The 21,234-nt window shown below is 41.6% G+C and overlaps 1 protein-coding gene across 2 annotated transcripts in view; it reads left to right on the top strand.

The window, feature by feature from the left end:
• The window catches only part of LOC146354317 (rho GTPase-activating protein 7-like), a 113,460-nt gene that overhangs the window by 86,957 nt on the left and 5,269 nt on the right, over window positions 1–21,234 (top strand). For both annotated transcript variants that reach the window (XM_084838627.1, XM_084838628.1), the window contains exons 2-11: window positions 1,649–1,720; window positions 5,701–5,782; window positions 8,428–8,491; window positions 9,896–11,271; window positions 11,479–11,649; window positions 12,290–12,449; window positions 13,572–13,770; window positions 14,474–14,690; window positions 17,842–17,956; window positions 20,560–20,772. In XM_084838627.1, coding sequence (XP_084694753.1) covers window positions 1,649–1,720; window positions 5,701–5,782; window positions 8,428–8,491; window positions 9,896–11,271; window positions 11,479–11,649; window positions 12,290–12,449; window positions 13,572–13,770; window positions 14,474–14,690; window positions 17,842–17,956; window positions 20,560–20,772 — 2,669 coding nt within the window. The remainder of the gene's footprint in view (window positions 1–1,648; window positions 1,721–5,700; window positions 5,783–8,427; window positions 8,492–9,895; window positions 11,272–11,478; window positions 11,650–12,289; window positions 12,450–13,571; window positions 13,771–14,473; window positions 14,691–17,841; window positions 17,957–20,559; window positions 20,773–21,234) is intronic.

The following is a 21,234-nucleotide window of genomic DNA, read 5'->3' as shown; positions in this document are numbered from 1 at the left end:
CGAAACTACTTCGGGGGGCCGAATACGTTGGCACTCAGCCCCCTGAAGTTTCGGGGAGAAATTCTCCCCCATCCCTAGCTCCTTCACACTGGGCTTTTATCCTGCGATTGAGATTTCTCCATCATGGAAGTTTGCGGGCTCTTTACATGACACAGTGATCATCCCAGGCATCTCCTGCACCAAATGCCCTTCGTTCCGTTTTTAAAGAGATCGCAGATAATGAGCTGTCAAATTACCCCGTTGTGTTTTGCTTCAGTTCCCTCCGTGCAAAGAGTTAAAGTGGCAAGAAGAGGAGCGAGATCAGTGAGAGATAATGGAAGACTCAGCTATGGGAGGAGGGGGGAGAAGGAGGGCGGAAGGGGTGGGGGAAAAGGGAGCACGTGGAAAAGGGAGTTGTTGTGATCCAGCATTTAAAACAGAAGCAGAAAGCCTCATTTTAAATGCAGGATTTTAGGCTGGTGTAGAGATGCCCAGAGAGAGAAAATTCAGTCATTAAGAATACAAAACAAAGCTCGTATGAAATCCTGAAAATATTTCTTCAAAGTCTTTTCTCTACATTGTTAACTTAATGCTGACTATTTCCTGCAAAGCTACACAATAAGTTAATAATAATGCACTCCACCTGGCAGGCTATGCCAGTGTGTGTGTGTGCGCGCGCGTATGTAGAGGCAAGCAATTTGTATCCTTCAGTCTTAACTGTCAGATTTAAGTGATTTTTGAAAGGTTTATATCAGGACCCTTTATTTCAGAAAGCCTTGGCAGTTCAGCTTGTATCAGGGTCATAACATAAAGTAGACTAGAGAAGAGAAAAGTCCCAGGGTCTTTTTTCACAAGAGATCCAGTAACTTGCAGTATTTGTTCGCAATTGAATTGCTGGCCTATGCTCTTCCAGAAGTATATTAAACATGTTTACATTTTAAGGCATCTGCTGAATGTTTTGTAGTTCTGCAAAGTTATATTTTCCCCTTTTTTCCTGTGGGAATGTTATAGTGTTAATAGTCACATGATTTTTATTAATTGCTACAAAATGACTAGTTAGTTCCTGACATCTGTTCTAGTGAACCAAATGCTAGGTAATGTAGATGGTAAACTGTGAAACTAAAGTACTTCAGCAATAGCTGGGCTGTAATGGAGAATTATGGGTTCCTCAGTGCTATAAAATATGTATCAGAACACAAGAGCAGGTAGTTGAGCAAAAATATTGATGTAGTTTTTTTGGAACTGTAGTGTATTAGCTTTTTTTTCAAACCATCATCATGACTCAGATCCAGAAAGTTTGGTTCACAAATGATTTCTCAAGTTTTTAGATTAAATTATTGTCAGTTGCCTTTGAGATTACTTATTCTGACATACTAAGGGTGCTTCAAAGCAAAAAATCCCTAGGAACATCACATAAGGGATGCTGTTATAGTGTTAGTTCCACTAACTTATATGCAATTGCATTTCCAGTGTATTTGCTGTATGCTTGGGTACTCATGGTGAGATATGTGTAATATTCTATTACAAGTCTGTGTGTGTGTGGGCGGGGGGGGGGGAGATAAACAAGTAGGTGTGTTTAAAGATAATAGCACGACTTAGTGGTGGTTGTTTTTTCTTGCTCAATAGTGGAAAACCAACCTTTAAGGTTTGTTTGCTTGTTTTCTTTCAGAAATTGAGGCCAAAGAAGCCTGTGACTGGCTGAAGGCTGCGGGTTTCCCCCAGTATGCTCAGATGTTTGAAGGTACAATGCTCATTGCATTCTGAGATACAGGGATAATTGAAAATATTCAAAAATAAGTTCCTTCCATTTGTAACACATAGTAGATTCAAGCTTGTGGTTGTCCAAAATGCACAAATACCTAACAGTGCAAGTTCATTCAAGCATATTTGTGTGCAGTAGACATTGGAACAGACATAGGAATGTGCAGTGTAGGTTACACTAGGATAGGGTTAGTTGAAAATTGAACTAAACAAAGAACGTTGAAAGCTATAATCCATAGATTGGGTACCATTGGCGAAGTATTCATGTTTCTTAGGCTAATGATGTTTGTGTTAGGCTGCTAGGAGACAAAACTGTGTGTCACAAACTGAATCATCCTTTATGAAAGTTGTGGCTGTGTGTCACAAACTGAATCATCCTTTATGAAAGTTTGTCTGACAAACAGTGCAAGATCAAGTATGTTGCAAACATGTGCAGGTTTCCACTTGAATTCAGCTGCTTCACTGAATTTTAGTTGAAGCAAAGGCCAGGCTTGTCACCGTAATCCCACTCCCTTCTGTGAAGCAGGTGAGTGTGCAAAATGGCCCCTGGCTACTTGCTGGATTGCTGGACAAAGAGTTCTGGAAAATCACATATCTCTTGCTCCAAGTTGCCATCTTTTCTCTTTGAGTGTACAGCTCCAGTGCCACTTGGATTTCAGTTGCTGGCCTACAACAGGAACAGGTTTGTGGCCTCCTCCATCTTTTTGCCACTCAATGTGGTGAATCCAGACACTGGAGACAGACGACTGCAATTCCTCTCAGTACTAAGATTCATTCCCTATGTACAGCTTAAGGTAGAAGAAACTGTACTCCCTAAGTTGAGAAAGGAAAGGACTAAGGAATGTACAGTCAGGGCCAGAAATATTGGAACAAGGATAACTGTTTTGGCAGTTGGCCTCTGTACACCACCACATTGAAGTTGAAAGGAAACACACCCAGATGGGAGCGGAGTCAGGACTTTCAGCTGTAATTCAAGGGGTTTGACAAAAGGGGGGCACTACCCATTCAGGAAGGACAGCCAGTGACATACACACACACCCATCGTTGGTGGCTCATAAGTAATGGAACGAATGGCTGACAAGCAGCTGCATGGCCAGATGTGGCTTATTTCCTAGGTACCCCATGACCAGTCAAGCAGATCAAAGGCCTGGAGGTGGTTCTGAGTGTTGCTTTTGCATTTGGTAGCTGTTCGCTGGAACTCCCAACATGAGGTCCAGAGAGAGGTGTCCATGAGAGTGAAGGAGGCCATCATTAGGCTGAGGAAACAACATAAACCCATCAGAGAGATAGCAAAAACATTGGGAGTGGCCAGTACAACACTTTGGAACATCCTGAAAAAGAAGGAATTAACTGGCAAGCTCCGCAACAGCAGAAGGCCTGGAAGACCACGGAATACAACTAAAGTGGATGACCACAGAATTCTGCTCATGGTGTAGAGGAACCCTTTCACAACATCTAGCCAGGTCAAGAACGCTCTTGCGGATGTAGACATGTCATTGTCAACATCTACAGTCAAGAGACGGCTTTATGCATGTAAATACAGACGCTTTACAACAAGGTGCAAACTACTGGTAACACTCAAGAACAGAAAGGCCAGATTAGCCTTTGCCAGCAAACACCTAAAAAAGCCTGCCCAGTTCTGGAAGAAGATTCTTTGGACTGATGAAACCAAGATTAACTTGTACCAGAATGATGGGAAGAGAAAAGTAAAGAGAAGGAAAGGAACAGCTCATGATCCAAAGCATACCACATCATCTGTAAAACATGGTGGAGGCAGTGTTATGGCACGGGCATGTATGGCTGCCAATGGAACGGGGTCACTGGTGTTTATTGATGACCTGACTGCTGATAAAAGCTGCAGGATGAATTCTGAAGTGTATAGGGCTATACTTTCTGCTCAGATTCAGCCGAATGCTGCCAAACTTATAGGACATCGCTTCATATCGCAGATGGATAATAACCCAAAACATACAGCAAAAGCTATCCAAGAGTTTCTCAAGGCAAAGAAGTGGGATGTTCTTCAATGGCCAAGTCAGTCACCTGATCTCAACCCAATAGAGCATGCTTTTCACTTACTGAAGACAAGACTGAAGGCAGAAAGACCAAAAACAAGTAGCAGCTGAAGGCAGCTGCAGTAAAGGCCTGGCGAAGCATCTCGAGGGAAGAAACTCAGCATTTGGTCATGTCCATGGGTTCCAGACCTCAGGCAGTCACTGATAGCAAAGTATTTTCATCCAGGTATTAAAGGTGATCCTTAAGTTTGAAATGATGTTGGTTTGTTCCATTACTTATGAGCCACCAACGATGGGTGTGTGTGTATGCCACTGGGTGTCCTTCCTGAATGGTTAGTGCCCCACTTTTGTCAAACCCCTTGAATTACAGCTGAAAGTCCTGACTTCGCTCCCATCTGAGTGTGTTTCCTTTCAACTTCAGTGTGGTGGTGTACAGAGGCCAATTGCCAAAACAGTGATCCTTGTTCCAATATTTCTGGCCCTGACTGTAGGTGCATTGGGGTTTGAGTCCCTATTCCCTCTGAGTGTTGTTAATAGAATGGGGTTTCTTGAACAATCAACATACGAACTGGAGATGTCAGATCTCTGCCCTGGTTGATAGCAGCAGCACTTTCATGGCGGTGCGTCTTTATATTTTGGGTGTTAGGTGCTTTTACATAAAACAAAACTGAGACACAGGTCCTGCTGTCAGGCTTACAACTTCTCAAAGTTCCCTCACCAATGGCTATGGGAGTTCAGGTGGTGATGCTCTGGCTGTGGAATTCTTTCTCTATAGGTGGGCAACTTGTGACCTCCCAAATGTTTTGGCCTACAATTCGCATCATCCCTCACCATTGGATATGCTGGCTAGGGCTGATGGGAGTTGTTGTAGGCCAAAAAATCTGGAAGGCCTGTCATAGAGACTTGTATGGTATCTGCTTTGGTGATAAGTACTTTTCCCTGCCAAGAACTGAGCAAGGGAGCCCTTTTCAGTGCTAAGCAGGGAAAAGTGCTCATCTCAGATCAGCAGCTGATTGGAAATAAGGGTTTTTCTCCCCAGGGCAGAGGAGGTGGGGCTGGAGGAAGACGCTGTCTGTCTGTCTGGGGAACTTCTTCCAGCCTTATCAGACCTACAGACCAGAGGTTCCCCATCCCTGGTCTAAACAAGCAAGTTTACGATCAAGTGTTGGTGTGTGTGTGACATATTCTAGGTCCTGTCTTGCATTATCTGTATGAAAGAAAATACTTTTCCTATTTCTGTATAGGCAATGGAGATAGGGGTTGAAGTTTGAATAGTCAGTATGTATTTTCTTTTATAGAGGCCCTTGATTTTTGGATTTCTTCTTTAATGGATTCTAATAGCTGTCCCTTGCAAACATTTGTCCATTGTGTGCTGATTCATAAATCTGTGATTTCTTCTTTGCAGAGATTTAGGACTTCTTCACACAGAGCGTTTATCCCGCTATTGAGATTGGTTACTCAGCGAAGTTTGTGGGCCTTTAGATGATGTTGTAAACCCCCAGGGCGTCTCCCGCACTAAATGACCTTTATTCCATTTTTCTAAAAGATCGGAGATAATGATCTTTCAAATTACCCCACACTTGTGTTCCCTTGTGAAAAGGGAAAAGGCACAATAAGAGGAGCTAGACCACAGCACCGTCTAGCAGCTGTGTAATAAAACATATGGAAGACTCAGATAAGGGGAAGGAGGAGGGGGAGAGCGGAGGGGGAAAAGGACGCATGTGTAAAAGGAGTCCGTCGTGATCATGCATTTAAAAAGGAAGCAGAAAGTCCCGTTTTAAATGCAGGATTTTAGGCTGGTGTAGAGATGCTTGTAAACTATTTTGAAGCTGGTGTGTATCAAAGAATGCTGTGGATTGGTGCATTTTTAAGCTAGCTTTGGAAATTGTAAACTTTAAATTACCTTTTTCAGAAATTAAAATTTACTGTTGTGAACTTGGTTTTGCAGATATGCAGTTTCCTATTGACATCAAAACTGTGAGAAAAGATCATGAGTTTTTAGATCAAGATGCGATAGAATCACTATACAGGTAAATCTTGGTCTAATTTCCCCTTGGCTTATTAATATGTGTCTAGGACTGACAACCTGAGGCTTTAATTAGGGAAATACTTAATAAAGTCAATGGGGCCTTGACTAAGCATGTGTCTTACTAGTTTCCTGTTTAGATGTCTGAAGAGTTAAGTATTGTATGGGCACATATTATTACAATCCTGGTAAGTAATATACATTAGTACAAAGATATATATGCCTTCAAAGGGTGTTTTTTCCTAAAAGCTAGAGCAGTTTTACAGACATCTAGAGCAGTATCCAGTTCAGCACTAGTGATAATGCAAATGATGTTGCACTAGCTTAAGCAACCTCTAGCGCTACAACAATAGCGTTTGCTGGTGGAACGGGTTTCCGGGGAAACCTGTTGTGCTGGCAAGTACTACTGGCATTGCACTAGAGGTTGCTAGCACAGCATAATTTACATTAGTGCAAGTGCCGCATTGGATACTGTCCACAGTGTTAATGCCACAGAATGGCTTTCAAGCAATCAGGGTTTGCTCCTGCGTCATGCTTGTGGCTACCTAGAAATAGACTTTTGTGAACTGGAAAGACGTGTATATGGCTACAGTGATTCTTACGATCTTGTCAGTTTTTCTTGGAGTCGCTGAATTGGTAAGAAATGCTGCAATGCCATCTGCGCGTGTATTTCTGGCTCACACAGAATCTAAGTCCAGTCTGTTGTTGATATCCTGGAGCTTGAGGTGAACTTGGGGATGACAGTGTGGAAGAACTTGAGTAGTGCAGCCAAATATATGAACTGCACCTTAGTCATATTTACATAATGGGATGGTATATTGCATAATGGATTTAGGCATCTGTCACTGAATTCAGACATCCATCAACTTCTTCTAAATACCTTCAGGCTCCCAGCCTTGAGTTGCTCATGAATTCATCACTGTGTCTGAAATTCCAGGTTACAGCAATGTAGCAGCCGGGATAATTTGTTCCTGACTGTGGAGAAGAGGCTTCAGGGCCTTTGTTTTCCTCATTCCTCCTTGGAGCTGGCAAGCATCATTCATGTCTTAACACCAAACTGCTTTAAATGCACCAGTGTTTGGTTACTGGTTCAGAAAATGGTAGCCTATCATCAGATGGGGTGGGTCATGAAGAGAACATTGTACTCGTGCTCCAGTATGTCACTGATTCCTAGTCACAATTTAGGGTGCTGGGTTTGACCGAGATTCAACCTGGCTAAACACAATGACTCGAGTCTACTACAGGCGTCCTCTGGAGTCAGACCAGACTCTTTTGGAAACACTATAAGAATTTTCAGTTTGTGGTGAACTGGGCAGATACAAGCTTTTATATTAGAAGAGGTTGGGATTAACATTTTATCTAAATTGTCTTAGCATTTTATATGTCATTATATTCTAATTGATGCTGACATTTTGCCAAAGCAGCTGTAGCAATATAGGTACATGTTATAATTTCATTTTTTTAAGACAACAGCAGCTCTCCCAAATATTATGCACCTACTGCCCACCCCAGGGGAGTGCCAGGATAATTTGTTAATTGCAAACAAATTACAAAATAATGTTTAAAGCTACTTAATTCCTAAAGAGTTTGCTTAAGGCTATATATAGTCCCACACTAACACAGTTTGGTCCTTCATTCCTTTTTAAATAGCTGCTCAACATAAAAAGAGCAAGCATCTTTTGAGAGAGTGAGGTTTGAACAGGAAAAATTCTTAACCACTGATCTATTTATCAACCTTAAATGTTCATCAGTGGATAGCAAGGAGCACAGAGTCCTTGATTATGGAAAAATCAAACTTTCCTTGGAAATAGCACAGGCTCCAGTATCTGTTTTGTTTTGCCTTTATTGAGAACACAGAAAAAACGGGAAGGACATCAGCAAACTGCTAATATATCAGGCAATGTGTGTATTGATGTTGTGTTGGATCCAGCATAAGGGCCCCTTCTGCCAGCAGGAAGCTTTTAATACAGCAGAGTTTTTCAGTTGCATGAATGGAGAAGCAGGAAGATTTCCCCATTCCTCTGCAGTCCTCTATATCCCCCCAAAAGCTGCTTTGGTGGTTAGGGGACACTCCAGAACATTGGAGGAGGCAGTGTGGGGTCTGCAGAGTGAGGGGAAATCTTCGAAACATGTCTCCCGTACCTTCTTCCAGCAGGATAATTTTCAGCAGAACTCTGCTCAGGGAGACTCCCACCAGCAGAATAAAACTTTTCATTTGATCAACAGTGCTATAATATTTCATCTTGAATTCAGTGTATAATTAATTATGTTGCCCACATTACGTTTTCTTATTCATATTCTTAAAATGCATGTAAGGAAGTAGCTGAAGATGGCTGCAGACTTCTATATTTGTTATCCATTAATATCTTCAATCTATAGCTAAAATTCCACAGGCTCTGCCAGGCAGTTGTCTGAGACATTTTTGGCTGTTTTCATGTTATGAGGGCATATTTTTGTGCTTGGTTCCCTGTTTTTAAGAACATAAGTAGGGAAACGTCATCTGAGAAGCTATGCTTAGCGTGCCACTGAAGTAAAATGCAGAAAAACAAAAGTAACTTAGTATGTTAAATTAATTAACTTAAGTCGTTTGAGTGCCATTGAGAGCAAGATTAGAAGAGAATTCTTAATGTGTCTCTCCCTTTCCCCCAGACGGTTAAATACATTGAATAAGTATGCAGCAATGAATGTGGAAATAAGTCGGCAAAGAAAGCGGGTATGTTTCCAAATTATACAATTGCCTATACTTTTAAAAATGAATCAGAATAAAGTCATTGATATACAAGCCTATGATATATTGAGACATTTCTTACCATTTCTATTTAGTTGTCACAGCAAGCACAAAGTTACTGCGATTGGAAAATGTTTGAGTTCTGTTGTGCTGATGTCCTTTCTCAGTTTCCAATATGCTTGAAACACTCTCAGGTCTCAGTGAGGTGTCTTGTGCAAACAGGAGAGTCAGCAATCTAATTCATGAACATTATCTGTACACCATATTGCTCCAGTATTACATATGAGGCAAAATGAGGTGGTAGAATCCTCAGGTGTAGAATGGACTGTACCAGTTGAAACTGCATTTGGGAAATCACATTTGTTAATGCTTCCTTATGTATGAAAAAGGCAACCAAGTAGAAAACTAGCATAGTAGGGAGTGGGCTGGGCTGGAACATTTTCATCAGTATGCTACTTTTTTATATGATGACATTCTTTTTTGTGTGCAAGGGAAGCATTACAAAATGACATTCCTTATCTGCAGTGATACAGTTTACGCTATCGTATCAGGATTCAACCAACTCATCTGGTGGATATGTAGAATAAGCCTTAGGTCCAATTCTTACATTACTTTGGCAGTGTGGGAGCTGTTACAATGTTGCTTCTAACTGTGCTTCCAACACTCCCCATAGAAGTTGTTCACAAGACATTTCCAGAAGGTTGATGTTGGTACCGGGAAGGGTGACATGGCATGGGTACCTTCTGTATGGGCCATGCCTTCTTGTGTAATTCTGGCAGTACAGGAACAGCCAACACCCACACCAATGGAGTAATATAAGAACCCATCCACAGAGTTGAACACTGAAGAATTCATTTTGGTTTTACTGTTTTACTAAGTCAAGCAGGAGTAGGTTTAAACAAAAAGGAACTAAATTAGCATTAAACAAAAACTGGACTTTTGATGTGGTTTAAAAATCACTTCTAATTGAGGCAATGTAATGATTACCTGTTGAACATAAATGCCAGGAAGTAGCAGATTAACCAAAGCATCCTCTTTATTACAGCGTGCCTTGGCTACAAGCCTTTCCATGTGCAAGGCAGTGTTTAGGATGAAAGTATGTATGTCTACCTAAATATCCCACTCCTAAAATCCACCAATCTTGACCAACTCCCACTGAAACCAGTTGGACTTACTTAAGTAACTGGGATTCAAAGAAGAGGTCTCTTTGTTCATGCATAGCCCTTCCACATGCAGGGCACGGGGGGATCGGGGTATTGTCAGTTTTCCCTTTCCAGCACCAGCCTTTTTCACCTCATGGAAGCCTGCTCTGGAGAATGTAAGAATGAAATATAAATCAAGTTTTTGATTATCTGTCTGATGTTTTAAAACTTTTTTCTTTGCCTTAAGAGTGATGAATCTGAAGAAGATGAACCTTGTGCAATAAGTAACAAATGGACTTATGAGAAACAGACTCAGAGATGGTCTCGTCTGGAGAGCTCAAAAGGTTCTGGTGCACTAGTTCCTGATAGTCTGAGGCTTAATAGCTCTGACAGAGGGGATAGAGCCTTTTCTGATCGAGGAGAGAGAAATGATGAGTCCTCCATTCACAGTTCTAGCAGTGGGGACAGCGACTTGATCAGCTTTCCAAAAACTTGTGAGGATGTTGAGACAAGCAGGAGTTCTTCAACATGTTCCTCAAATAAATTGGCATCCCCTGACTCTACCTTCAGTTGCTCTCCTTCTCCTAGTGAAACTTTGAATATAATTAGTGAGGACAAGCTCTTGGATAAACCGCCCCCCCAAAAGGGAAGGAGTTTCTTAAAGAAAATGGAGAAGCTGCGCCTAAGAAGTAGCAGTAGCGGTTTGAAGAGCGAAGCACATTCGAAGGCTAAACCCATTATTAGTGAACCTATTCTCTTAGAAGGACTAAGTGAAGAAAAGCTGAAAAACCTCAATTGTGTAAGTATTTCTGACATGTCTGAGAGTCGGTCAATGCAGCCTTCTTATTCTCCACAGACCTGTAGCAGTAGCAGCCAGTCTGAAAACAGCAGCACTGTAAGTACCCCAAGCCCTGTTATCAAAGTGAGGAGACACAGCAAAAGAGGTGGAATGTATGCAGAAGAAATGGATTCCAGTAAGCTTTCCTTGTGGAGTGATCTTTCAGAGCATAACTTCAAAAATGAGATGCATTTGCAGAAGAGCAAAGTATTTCAGGTACCACAAGGACATAAGCCTGGAACATTTCCCAAAGCACTGACCTACAGTCTCTTGTCTCCAATAGACAATACTTCTGTAAACTGGAGAACTGGGAGTTTTCATGGGTGCCAGAGGAACAGAGTTCACTTTAGTTCTCAGGAGCCTGAAACTCCACCTGGCTCTCTTTCATTGATGGATAACAGACTGAGCGTATATGACAATGTGCCGGGCAGTCATCTTAACAAAATGGATGCACCAGAGCTTGGCGATGACGATGTTTTTACAGAACTAGACAGTGTTGTGGAACATGTTGATGGACTCAGGAAGTTGGTTAGTCAGTGGACAGAGAAATTCTCTGATGATGGGGATTCTGACTCTGCCAGTCCCTCCAATGAGTCAACTTCCCCATGCCCACCATCCCCTAAAGAGATCCGTCTCGAGATTAAAAAACATTCAGAAGGGAAACAGAGAGAGTTGCCAATCACTGATGGTGTAGAAGACTGTAAACATACCAGTGGATATGGCCTCACGGAACTGGCATATGTAATGGCATCGGGGACAAGACTGACATCAGCACATTCCATCAGGTCAGTGTTTTATGAGTTGGTGGCAAAGAATCAAAAATGAAATGTGACTGGGATGTCTTCATGTAAAAAAAAAAAAGGTTCTAACATCCTTTTACTAGGTATTTTAAAATGCATAGCATTTTCTGAGTTGTCTGGCTTTAGAAAGACAACTGGTGTAGAAAACAGTATTAATAACGAAGAGTGCTTAAGAAGATTTTTGTTCTTCAGACATGTGAGGAGACACTGGTCTACTGAGGAAGGCAGAAATTTGGAAAGTCTTTCTCTGCAAATTGACAGCCAGTCAGCAGCTCATCTTAACCGAATACAGAAGCTTGCTTTGTTAAAACTGACTACTTTAATGGACAAATACTCTCCTTCAAGCAAACAAGGATGGAACTGGTAAGTTAGAATGAATAGTGAGAATTTCTGAAGCGAAGGGACTGCCCGTGTTAGTACTGTATTGGAAATGGCGCTAACCTTCACAATTAAAGCTCAGTGGCAGCCATTTTCCAAAATGTATTTTTACATTCCTAGTTCCTCAAGCTAACGATGTGGAATTCTGTACTAAACCCTCAATAGATTTATATGAAAAAAATTATTGTGCTTTGCACACCTTTTGGGAATATGTTGGCACTGTCTCGAAATGGATGAAGAAGGGTGATAGAGGGCAGTTGAGTTTAAGGGTAGGTGTATGGGGACTGGAGGGCAGCTAGCTGTGTAATAATTCAGGCTGTTCTGAAGCTTCAACCTAATGCTGAGATCAGGGGAGTTGAACCTCTTTCAGCCCAAAGGCTGAATTCCATTTAGGAGAAGCTATGGGGACAGCATTCCGTTGGTAGGCAGGGCCAAAGGCAAAGGGGGCTGGGCCAGAAAAGCAGCATCTTTTAGCTTAAAGCTCTTACTGTCAGTAACTAAGCCTTGGGAGAGGCATTTCAACTTTTAGAATGGGGAAAGACGGCACAAAAGCTGGGAAACGCACACCCATCTCCACGCTACCTGGAAAAGTATATAAGCTAATGAATCCCTTCTATATTTTCAGGAGTGTTCCAAAGTTCATTCGAAAAATAAAAGCTCCTGATTATAAGGACAAAAATGTATTTGGAGTACCGTTACTACTAAATGTCCAGAGAGCAAGTCATCCACTTCCAAGGAGCATACTCCAAGCCATGGACTACTTAAGAGACCATTTCCTTGACCAGGTACTAGTACGAAAAGTGCTCAGGTAATCATGCTCACTTACTGCATTCCCTCAGAGATAATTTTTACATGATTTGTCTCTGAAAATAAGACTGGCCACTGCTCTTGTTCTTTCATGTGAAAATTAGTAAATAGAAACAATCCCTTAGCCTGGCCAAATGTCTGGCGATGACCCTCTTTGTAGCTGTCCCACCCTTTCCTCAGAGGAGTTATTTTCCTTAAATGTTTTAAGAGGCAGTTTTATCCTTGAAACACCCATTTAGCCTATATACCTCATCAATTTCTTATGCTGATTTCTTTTTTTGCATAGTGGGAAAGGGATTGCTCATGACTTTGCATAATCCTGGCCCACTCTCAACAGTCTCTCAAGGTTTGTTGGGGCTTGACTCTTTATTGGAGTGGCTTCTTAATCTGATTTTGTGCACTTACACATGCCAATAACTTTTTAATGTGTTATTTTTATTCATACCAAGTGCATGGTATGAATGCAGATTTTGTTTCACAAAAATCCAGGCCTCAGCTGGCAGAAATGCTTATGTGCTAGAAACACAAAATACAGTGGTGAAGAGAGACAAAATGCAGCAAGGATTGTTGGTGCAGACAAAGGCTGAGATTGAGTGTACATAGGCATCTGCATCACTCGGCCTGTATCATCAAGCAAAAACTTGCATGCGAGTATCTGCCAGTGCAGTTCAAACACCATAAACAGAACACTTCATAGCATTTTACATCACCTTTTCAGTGTAAGCTGTCTATGATCCAGCAGTCCATGTTCATCTGTTAATCATCAAGGTTCTGGGACAGAGTAGTGTACATATATGTGTATGAATCAGCCTTGAATGACACTCTATACTGTACTGCAGATGAAGGAATGTGTACTTTTATGAGGAGGGATGGTTAATCATTCTCCAGCAGTTTATCAACAATTGTTTTCCTTTTCAACCGAAATACTCTCCATCTCCTGTTTCATCTCTATGATTGTGCTGTGTTCACAGGCACCTCGGTATATGCCAGAGTGTCCAGTAAGTTTGCAGAAATTTAGACAAGAAGAGTTCCATGCCATAGCCAAATTCAGTGGAAATTCCTCCTTAGATTGGATCCTTATTTTTCTATGTTCTTCATAGGTTGGCCTTTTCCGAAAATCTGGTGTTAAATCTAGGATCCTTTACTTAAGGGAAATGAATGAAAATGACCCAAACAACATAACTTATGAAGGGCAATCAGCATTTGATGTGGCAGACATGGTAAAGCAATATTTCCGAGACCTTCCAGAACCCATATTCACTAGCAAGCTCTGTGAATCCTTCCTCCACATCTATCAGTGTATGTCATTGTTGTTTTAACTCTGTTCTGGTGGGTTTAGATGTTCATTCTTAGATGTTAATTTGTTTTCTTAATTTACATGTACCTCATGCTCTTCATCTGTAATCTTAAATTAATGCACTTCCTTAAGTCATAGGACAAGAAATGAAGTACAGGCATTGTGATACTTATTTCTTGAAATAGCGTCCACTTTTTTCATATGAGAGATGTTTTGAGCAGAAACTGATGTGATGTTGCCACTGGATTCAAACCAGCCTTAAAGAACCTAGTCTCTAACATGAGTCTCCTTTAGGATTTCTTAAGAGTTAGATCTAGCACTGATGTACCTCCAGTGGAAGGATACTGCTGGCAGAATGAAACTTTTGCATCCTGCCCTCCCCCAGGCACCCTCTGAATCTCCTACAGAGGATCCCCCAATCCTCTGGAGCAGATTTGGAAGGTGCGGAGGAGGCTGCAGTGTGAAGCAGAGGATGCAGAATTCCCATTCTACCAGTAGTATCCTTCTGCTGGTGGAATGAAGATGCTGGATCCAAGCATCTTAATTTGTACCCGACTGTGTTAAAAATACATGAAACAAGGTGTGGGTGGCAATGTTCTATTTGGAAGCATATACATAAACTCATTGGTAAAAAGATGCTATTCTCCCTCCATAGTTCCTGGTACCTTGTAATTCATGTCTGTTATTTCACTCTTCATTCTCTAGATCTGCCAAAAGATCAACAGTTTTGTGCTGTCCAAGCTGCTATTCTTCTGCTTCCAGATGAAAATCGTGAAGCTTTGAAAAGTCTTCTGTTCTTTCTCAGGGATGTAGTAGCTTTTGTGGAGGAAAACCAAATGACTCCAACCAACATTGCTGTCTGTCTGGCACCATCTTTGTTTCACCTTAATACCCTGAGAAGAGAGAGTTCCTCTTCATCTAGGTATTTTTGCTTGAACGATACTTGCTTGCTAATGAGCAAGGAAAAGAAATACACTGACAGTTGTTCAATGAAGTGTCCTTCAAGTCAGTCAACATTTATATATTAACTAATTTATATAGGAAATGAGCGTCGTATGGTCATTTCTTTCAAGTGGTGGTTCCTGTTAGTCAATTTGTGATGTATTTTACTCTTTCAGTACATTATAGGTCTGTGAGGCTAGGAATGCAGCTTATTTCAGATAAGATGTTACAACTGTAGGATAGCTGCTAAGCTAAGTGTGTGTGTGTGTGTGTGTATATACAGTGCAAGATACAATTCTGAATATGGCTGCCCTTTCTATCCATGTGTGTTTATGTATTAAGCCAATGGGCCAGTTCACACACAATGCTAAGCCATGATGGGTTAATTAACCTGAGAGGTGTCTTGGTGTATGCCAGCCACCATTTTGAATATGCAAGTCACAGCAGGCAAGCACTGTGGCTTGTCATGTTGTGCGAACCTTGGTGGCATGGGTTATGTGAGGGTTAGATAACCCTCACATAACCCTAGAACATAACTCACGCTGCCCAGGTTCTAACGACACAAGAAGCCACATTATGCATGCACCACAGCTTGCATATTCAAAATGGCAGCCACCACGTGCCACAACCCATTGTGGCAATCATGCATTGTTATATATTATAGAATAACTGCCAGAACAAACAGTAAATAGTCAAAGAAAAAAAGAATCCCACCCTACATCTTGGCTTGAGTAGCAATTGAGGATGTCCCTAACAGATTTTATATCATCATGTTAATGTTTAAATATAAATGATGAATGTTAGGAAACAAAAAAGGCTGGAAAGCTTTTCCTTCCTGAGTAATGTGTTTCTTAACCATAGTTAGTGTTGTTGCTAACCTGCTCCATTTAAATATTTGTTTATTGTAGCAAACAAACATTGTAGGGTGCATGGATTGTATTCCTTGAGGCTATTCCAGGTACTACTTTTGTTTGGAGACAAGGATAGCTCGGTTTTAACACGCTTGCCAAGTCAGCCAATGAACTTGTGGCTTGTGATGAGCTTAGAGACTGCCATCACTAAACAGGATCATACAATCTCAGTCACTATATAGGCCATACCATTCTGCTTCAATAACACAAGAATTCAAAGGTTTCATGAGAGATACTTCCCATGCCAGTGTTGTTCCACCTCCTGGAACAGACAGTACTACGGTGGGAAGTAGCCACATAATTGACTGCTCCCAACAGATGTCTTTTTACCAGAGCAATGTGGAAAGCAACCTGGCTGAAGCAAGGGATAAATGGGCCCTAGGGTAGTCCTCCAATGGCTACTGCTTCCAAGCTAACATTTCCCTAGAAGCAGCCAGAAAATGGTGGTAAACATGTCATTTTAAATATGGGAGTAGTTTTGGGTCAATAGAAAAAGGCTAGAGAAGTTTGGCTGATCCATCTATCCATCTCAGAGAGGTTTTGGAGAATGTACCTCAGCTTGTCATTCCCCAGATTTATCCAAAGTGAAGTTTCTTCATCTTACCTGCAGTGAGATGTGCGGGGGGCCTTGCATACCTCCACATGGACTAATCCCCTCAATTGTGTGGGAATGGACTAGGAAGCAAAGTAAACATCTCAAAAATAAACAAATGCTGTGTGGGTACAGATAGTTGTGTCTGAACTGTCCCTGTGCCAAAGGTCTATTCATGACTGGATGGTCATAGTAATAGAAAAAAATGTATTTGCATGACAAACATTCTTTAGGTTGTGTGTGTTGAATATTTGTGGCAGGCTAATGCCATGGTGTCAACTCTATTTCCTGAGATTAGGGGTTGAAAAAATGATCTGCATGCTTTTTAAGATGATAGCTCAGTCTTTGAGAGAGGTGAAGAGAGGTAAAACATGTGAAGAATGTGTTTTTAAGAAGAGCACACATCCCAGATGTGTATCAGGCTGTAAAACAAGTCTTGTGATGCTCAGCATTCCCGAGAAAGGGGTGGGGTTGGGGAATCTAAAGCTGAGATGATGGCAGCACTGTCAGTCATAGAGAGTGAACACATGGTCAGAGCCAGGAAAGTGTCAGAAGAATTGATAGAAAATGCTATTGCTAAGTTCTTAATTCCAGATGAAGAAACTTATAACCCTTTGGAAGTTGAGAAACTTTGGAGAAGGAGACCTATATCGTCCCTTTTTTCCTGTTGACATCTGTACTACCGCAGAAGCAGTTAGCTTAAAAAAAGAGGGAGAGTGTGTCTTTCTATTGTTTTAGCTGTAAGGTTGCTTTGAACCTGAAGTTCAGATAATAAATTTGCTAATATTTTACTTTCAGTGTTGGAACTTCAAAAGGACTTAATCTAATAGGACTTAATCTTCATGGATTAAAGTCAAACATCTTTATCTAACAAACCCTTTTTTAAAATGTTCACAAAGAATGTTTCAAGATAAAACTATTAGAGATTAATGCCAGACTTTTTGCAATCTTAATATTGGCATGATGCCACAAATAAGCTAGAAATATGAATTAGCGCTGTCTGGAAACGCATTGGGAACTCTGGAGTGAAGTGATTAGCTTTCCCTCTGACTTTTAAGGCCAGCCTTTAATTAAACACTTCTGATGATGATGATAGGCAAATCATGCGAGCTTTGTTCATGCCTTTGACTGAAATGTAACTGACCAGGATTAGCTAAAGCTTACTCTGTTTTGATAGGACTCCATAGGTTCTCCATAGAAAGGGGTACCACAGTTTACAGGGCTATATTTGGGGCCGTGTGTGTGTTTATACATTTTTATTGTTCTTGTTTTTAGGTTTGTATTTCTATTCTCTCTCTATGCTACTTTGGGAATGCTTTAAACCAAAAAACAGGTCATTGGTTTAAGAAATACAAATGATGGAATGTTCCTCAATATGAAAAACAAATCTCTATAAATAGAGAATTGGTATGTTGGGAAGAAGGTTAGGGTAAACCCTAGATCTAATTTTTATAGGAACGGAATTGATTGAATACTTTTCCGTAAACCACATACAAACCACATTCTTCTCCTCCTCCCACGTCACAGTCTGAAATTGTAAAACTCAGGTGTAGATTTTACCACTTCAGTGAGAACTAGGCCTCAGTGGTGTGATCTGAACAAGCAAGTCTTTACATTCTCCTCTTCAGATCCAGCCAGAGGAAATACAGTACTGGAAAACCAGACCAGAGGGATCTGAGTGAGAACTTGGCTGCAACGCAAGGCCTGGCCCACATGATAATGGAGTGCCACAGACTCTTCCAGGTAGGTTTTTTTCCTTCAGGAAGAGCTTAACTTTATTTGCTGCCTTCATCTGTCATAATGCTTAGTATCAGTTTGCGTGCTTTGGTAGCTAGAAAGGGCTCCTTTTTAATTGCTGGTAGTAGTGAAGAACAAATCCTAAATTAGCTCTTAATAAGCCAATGGTTAGCAGCAGATAATTGTTCTTTTGTTTAGAGTGGTGTATTTGCTTCCTAAAGCCAAACCAAATTGACTTCCTCCTCCTTTAGTCTAGTTTTTGCTTGTGGATTCTGATGTTTTATTTTGGGGCTGTTCACACAACCCACTAACCCATACTTAGTGGTTGAATGTGTGTTGTTTTGAACTGAGGGTTGTTTGTTGAAGTGCGGGTTAGTGTGTTGTCTGAACGCAGCACGTTTTCTGCAGGGTGAATTATCGTGTTGTCTGAATGCAGCCAGGATGGCTTGTGGCTTGTTAACCACCTTGAACAACCCAACAACAAACCATGGGTTCTCAAGGTGGCTTGTTCGAGAAAATAAGCCACACTGCATGATTAACAAGCCACCCTGGCTGTGTTCAGATGCTATCCTATGGTTCAGCAAACAGCCCACAGTTCAAACAACCACACTCAACCACCGAGTGTGGGTTAGTGTGTTGTGTGAAGAGCCCTAGCCTTGGTTCCATGGGCAGAAAATGCTTTTTGTAGTTTGGTTTAGCCCAGTGTAAATGTACCCTTGAACATTTAACCCAATGTAAGGGTTGATGCATATGGCTATGCAGCACACTGTAAATGCTAGAAATGATTTTTGACATAACTCAGAAAGCTGAATCCAGAGCTTGATGCATCCCTGCTGGTGGTGAACTGGACTTGTGAGGATGCCACCTAGGGTTTGTCTCTCTGGCTAGTGATTTGACAGTCCTTTCAGGTGACCACCATGTGTTCTGATGCTTGTGTAAATAAGCCTTCAGACAACAGTCATCGCATTACTATTCGTTGTATGGAAAAATTCAAAGCCAAAACGGGTTAATAGTAGAGATGTTTAACTTACCACGTGGTAGAGCTCTGTCTTGTTTTAGGCCAGTGCTTCTAAATCAGGGGTGCAGAACTTCTTTCAGCCTGAATTCCATTTTGGGGACGCTTTTGGTGGCTGCATTCCAGTGGTGGGCTGGCTGAAGACAAACAGGAGTGGGGCCAAAGTACCAAAAAACACAAGTGTATTCTAGCTTTGAAGGTCTTCTGGCCTTTAACTCAGCCTTAGGAGAGGCATTTCAACTTTTTAGAATGAGGTGAGGACTGCCCAAGCCCTGGGAAACCACCAAACGATTGGTGGTTGGAAGGAAGGGGGCAGGGCCAGGGGAAGAGGACAAGGCCCTTTGGACCCCAGGCAGGCTGCCTAAGGTGCATGTTCTAAGAAAAGCTGTCCTTATCCTTCAGTATGTTCCTTTCTCCACTCAACTGTTGCCCTTGGTTCCTCCTTGGCTCATTCTAAATATGGGCTGAGAAATGGTTTTGGGTGTGGGCTCATCCTGTCCTCTTCTGGAGGGACATAGCTCTCATGATAAGCATATAACAAAAGGAACACCACTTCCGAATTTGATCTAAAACTTCCTCAGTGAGGAGGTGGAAATGTGAGTTTTCCTCCCTCTCTTTGAGCACAGCGTGGACTTAATTACGCCCATTCAGTCCCAATTTGTAGACTTGCTGGCATCTCTTCTTCCTCTACTATGCTGATTGCATCGTCTTGTGTGTGGGAGTTTGACCTGCCAGTGTGAGACTAGAGCTGGTAAGGCTGAAGAATGTTTGGCATTTGGACCTTCTGGTCACTCCTCTTGGCAGCATTTATGTGATATGAACTAGTGCCACGCTGCCTTTCCACCCAGGCATGGAAACTGTTTGTTGTTGGAAACGCCTGGCACTGGTAGCCGGGAGGGCTAAGCAGGGTGTTCACAGACGAGGCAGAAGGGTGGCTTTAATCAACTGAGATGTTTCAGTCATTTATTCCTCCCTCCTCCCTTGGCTTTCACTCTCCTCCACTGGCATGCAAAGAAAGTGTGGGAAAGGGATGAAGAAAACTGGAAAGACAAGTTGAGCCCATGTGGTGAGAGGAAACTTTAAAGAACCAGGGAGGGAGGGAGAGGCTGTTGGCTATTTGTGCAGAATGCAGGGCAAAAGTAGGCTTGACAGTTCAGCTTAACGCTTGTTAGCATGGCCCTTTTCTGCCTTTGCCTTTGGCACAGGGAGTTAGCAGTGGCCTCATTAATGGCTATGAGCAAAACTCCAAAGAGTACAGAGTTTGGTATACTACTTTTCCCTGTTAAGCTCCAATTTTTGAAGGGAAGCATCTTGGTTTGAGAATTGTCATAGCATGCTAATGCTATCTCCAGTAACCTCTTTACATATACCTGCAGTTGCATGGTTGTTCCCAAATGCTCGGGGTACATGGAAATAATTACTTTCCTTTTGTTTTTGTGGTGTGTTTGAACCACACACATCCCCTATGAACTCTGATTCCCAGGGACTAATTTCTTGAAAGTTATGCATGTTTACAAGATTAGATACAAGAATTATTTGTATCTAATCCTGTTCTTCATCTCAGACTAACTTGAATTGTTATATTATTTTACAGATACCTGACTACTGTTTTGATCAAGGTTATGAAGATTTACATGATCAAAACTCAGATGAAGTAGCTTCACATCAGACCTCTTTAACAAACTACTCCAGCACAGTGATTTCCCTGGAGCGCTCCATGCAGGACTTGCTCCGAGATGCCAAGGAAAAGTTCAAGAACTGGGTTACTTGTTCCATCTTAGAAGGAGTAGATTCTGCATATAAAAAGGTAATTTTGGTGTGAGGATGTTTAATACGGTGAATGGCTTTGCAAATGGCCGTTACAGTTGAATGAAATCAGCCAGATTGCTGGTCAAGTAGTATCTTACCCCATTTGAAAACGTGCAGCAGCATCCTGTGAAAAATGAGCTATACATTAATTAGATGGATACAGTTTGGCACAGAACATTAACATGTCCAAATGCCACCACAGCACCGCTACCCAAGCTAGAAAATCTATTTGTTTTTGAATCACGTTGAGTATCCCCCCGAGATGCTGTGATATGACCTTCTGTAATGGATAAAGGAACCGTATTGAACCCAACATCTAACAAATGTTTAGGCTACAATCTTATACCAACTTATCTAGGAGAAAGACCCATTAAAATCAATGGGACCTACTTTTGAGTAGACAGGCACAGGATTGTGCTGTTACTGGAGCAGCATTAGTTCTAGCCACACTGCTTTTAGT

The sequence above is a fragment of the Heloderma suspectum genome, chromosome 2 (genome assembly GCF_057233095.1).
Source record: "Heloderma suspectum isolate Gila_16-S chromosome 2, 16-S_ref, whole genome shotgun sequence".
In the NCBI taxonomy this organism is placed as follows: Eukaryota; Metazoa; Chordata; class Lepidosauria; order Squamata; family Helodermatidae; genus Heloderma; species Heloderma suspectum.
The sequence above is the reverse complement of the archived record's forward strand: the minus strand, read 5'-3'. Positions and strand labels throughout refer to the sequence as shown.